The following is a 2055-nucleotide window of genomic DNA, read 5'->3' on the forward strand; positions in this document are numbered from 1 at the left end:
TGTTCTTGCATGTGGGGTTTATGTGTTGGGTAAATTATTGCAACAGTATGTCTACCAGACGCTTGATCAACCGTGAAGCTAGGGAAGAGGACCGAGAGCCTCGAGATGAGGAGAGGGCCAATCCTGCACCTCCAGACATGCAGGCGCAGATGTTTTCAGGCTTTGCAGTTCTTCGCACAGTTTGCGGGGAACCACGCTGCAGTAGATACGGGGGCTAGGCCTTGAACAGAGGCGGTGTATGAGAGGTTCAGGAGGATTAACTCAAAGGAGCTTTCGGGGACCACTGACCCGATGATAGCTGAGGGATGGATTAAGTCCATCGAGGTAATCTTTGACTTTATGGAACTGACAGATACAGCTAGAGTCAGGTGTGCCACATTCCTTCTGGCAGGGGACGCCAGACTGTGGTGAGAGAGTGCGTCAGTATCAGTTAATTTGATGACGTTGAATTGGAACGGATTTAAGGAGGTCTTTTACTCCAAGTACTTCACTGAAGAAGTACGATCCAGATTGTCCAGGGAGTTAATGACGCTGCGTCATGGAGATAGCAGCGTGGCAGACTTCGTCAGAAAGTTTGAAAGGGGGTGTCACTTTGTACCCCTGATAGCTAACAATACCCAGGGGAAGCTGAGGCATTTCATGGATGGGTTGCGGCCGATCTTACGCTGTGATGTCAGGGTTGCTGGTCCTACTACCTATTTCGTTGCAGTATCTAGAGCCTTGGCGGAAGAGCAGGGCCAGAAGGATATCGAGATTGATGGGCAGGGCAAGATGCCCTATCAGGCTCCACAGCAGCAGAAACAGCGACCTCCGTTCAAGAAGCCTTTCCAGGGACAGCCAAGAAAGAAGTCATATCAGGGACCGCTGAAGGGCAAGGGTCCTATTCAGCAGCAGAAGGTGCCTCAGGGGCCTGGTAATTTTCCAGTGTGCTCTAAATGTAATCGCAAACATCTCGGACAGTGCCTATGGGGATGAAGGAAATGTTTTAAATGTGCAGCCAGTGACCATGTGCTTAAGGACTGCCCGCAGTGGGTGCAGACGACCCAAGGGAGGGTATTCGCCATGCATGCTCAGGAGACAAACCCAGACACGACACTGTTGACTGGTAATTTATTTAATTCAGTACAATATTAAAACATTGCCTTGCATGTTTGTTGTCATTTGGGATTATTAGGATGCTAGTTGACATTTTTGGTGTCTTTTGTCGCATAAAGTTAATGTTAGAACTTTTGGGATATAAGTTAGTGTTGTGCTTACGTCTCTCAGGGAACATTTTCATCAAGAGATTAACCACGAAGGCCCTGATAGATTCAGGAGCCACTCATTCCTTTATATCGGAGACATTCGCTAATCATTTAGACATCAAGTCCATCGGCCTTGATGTGAACTACTCAGTGACAATCCCATCAGGGGAAGAACTGTTAGCTACCAGCGTGATCAGAGATGTTGATCTAGAACTGCAAGGCCACCTGGTATATGCCGACCTGATAGTGTTGCCGATGCCAGAGTTTGATATTATCTTGGGAATAGACTGTTTGACGAAGAACAGATTCCTGATTAACTTTCAGAAAAGGTCAGTGTTGGTCAGACCGTTGGGAATGGAGCAGTTCCTATTTGAACCAGACAGATGGAGAGGTTTTTCTCGCATGATTTCTTGCATGCAGGCACGAAGACTCATTCACAAAGGGTGTCAGGCCTTCTTGGCCAGCATCATTTCAAACCTGTTGTGCCCACTCCATCTATATCTGAAGTGCCAGTAGTCAGAGAGTTCCCTAACGTCTTTCCAGATGATGTCACAGGCCATCCACCAGAGAGAGAGGTGGAGTTTAAAATCGATCTCATGACAGGCACCGTGCCAATTTCTAAGGCACCGTACCGATTAGCTCTAATCGAGATGTTAGAACTCAAGCAGCAGCTTCAGGAGCTTCTTGACAAGGAATTTATTATCCCCAGTTTCTCTCCACGGGACGCACCAGTGCTTTTTGTGAAGAAGAAAGACAGGAGCACGAGGCTGTGCATCGATAACCGGGAGTTGAACAAGGTAACGATCAAGAA

General features: G+C 47.6%; 1 protein-coding gene across 1 annotated transcript; it reads left to right on the plus strand.

The window, feature by feature from the left end:
- The first annotated feature begins 438 nt into the window (after positions 1-438).
- Positions 439-1749, plus strand: LOC140815552 (uncharacterized). The gene is made up of 4 exons (XM_073174631.1): positions 439-913; positions 998-1105; positions 1267-1573; positions 1665-1749. The coding sequence occupies exons 1-4, from the start codon at positions 439-441 to the stop codon at positions 1747-1749; spliced, it is 975 nt and encodes a 324-aa protein (XP_073030732.1).
- The last annotated feature ends 306 nt before the right edge of the window (positions 1750-2055 follow it).

The sequence above is a fragment of the Primulina eburnea genome, chromosome 15 (assembly GCF_022965805.1).
Source record: "Primulina eburnea isolate SZY01 chromosome 15, ASM2296580v1, whole genome shotgun sequence".
Lineage (NCBI taxonomy): Eukaryota > Viridiplantae > Streptophyta > Magnoliopsida > Lamiales > Gesneriaceae > Primulina > Primulina eburnea.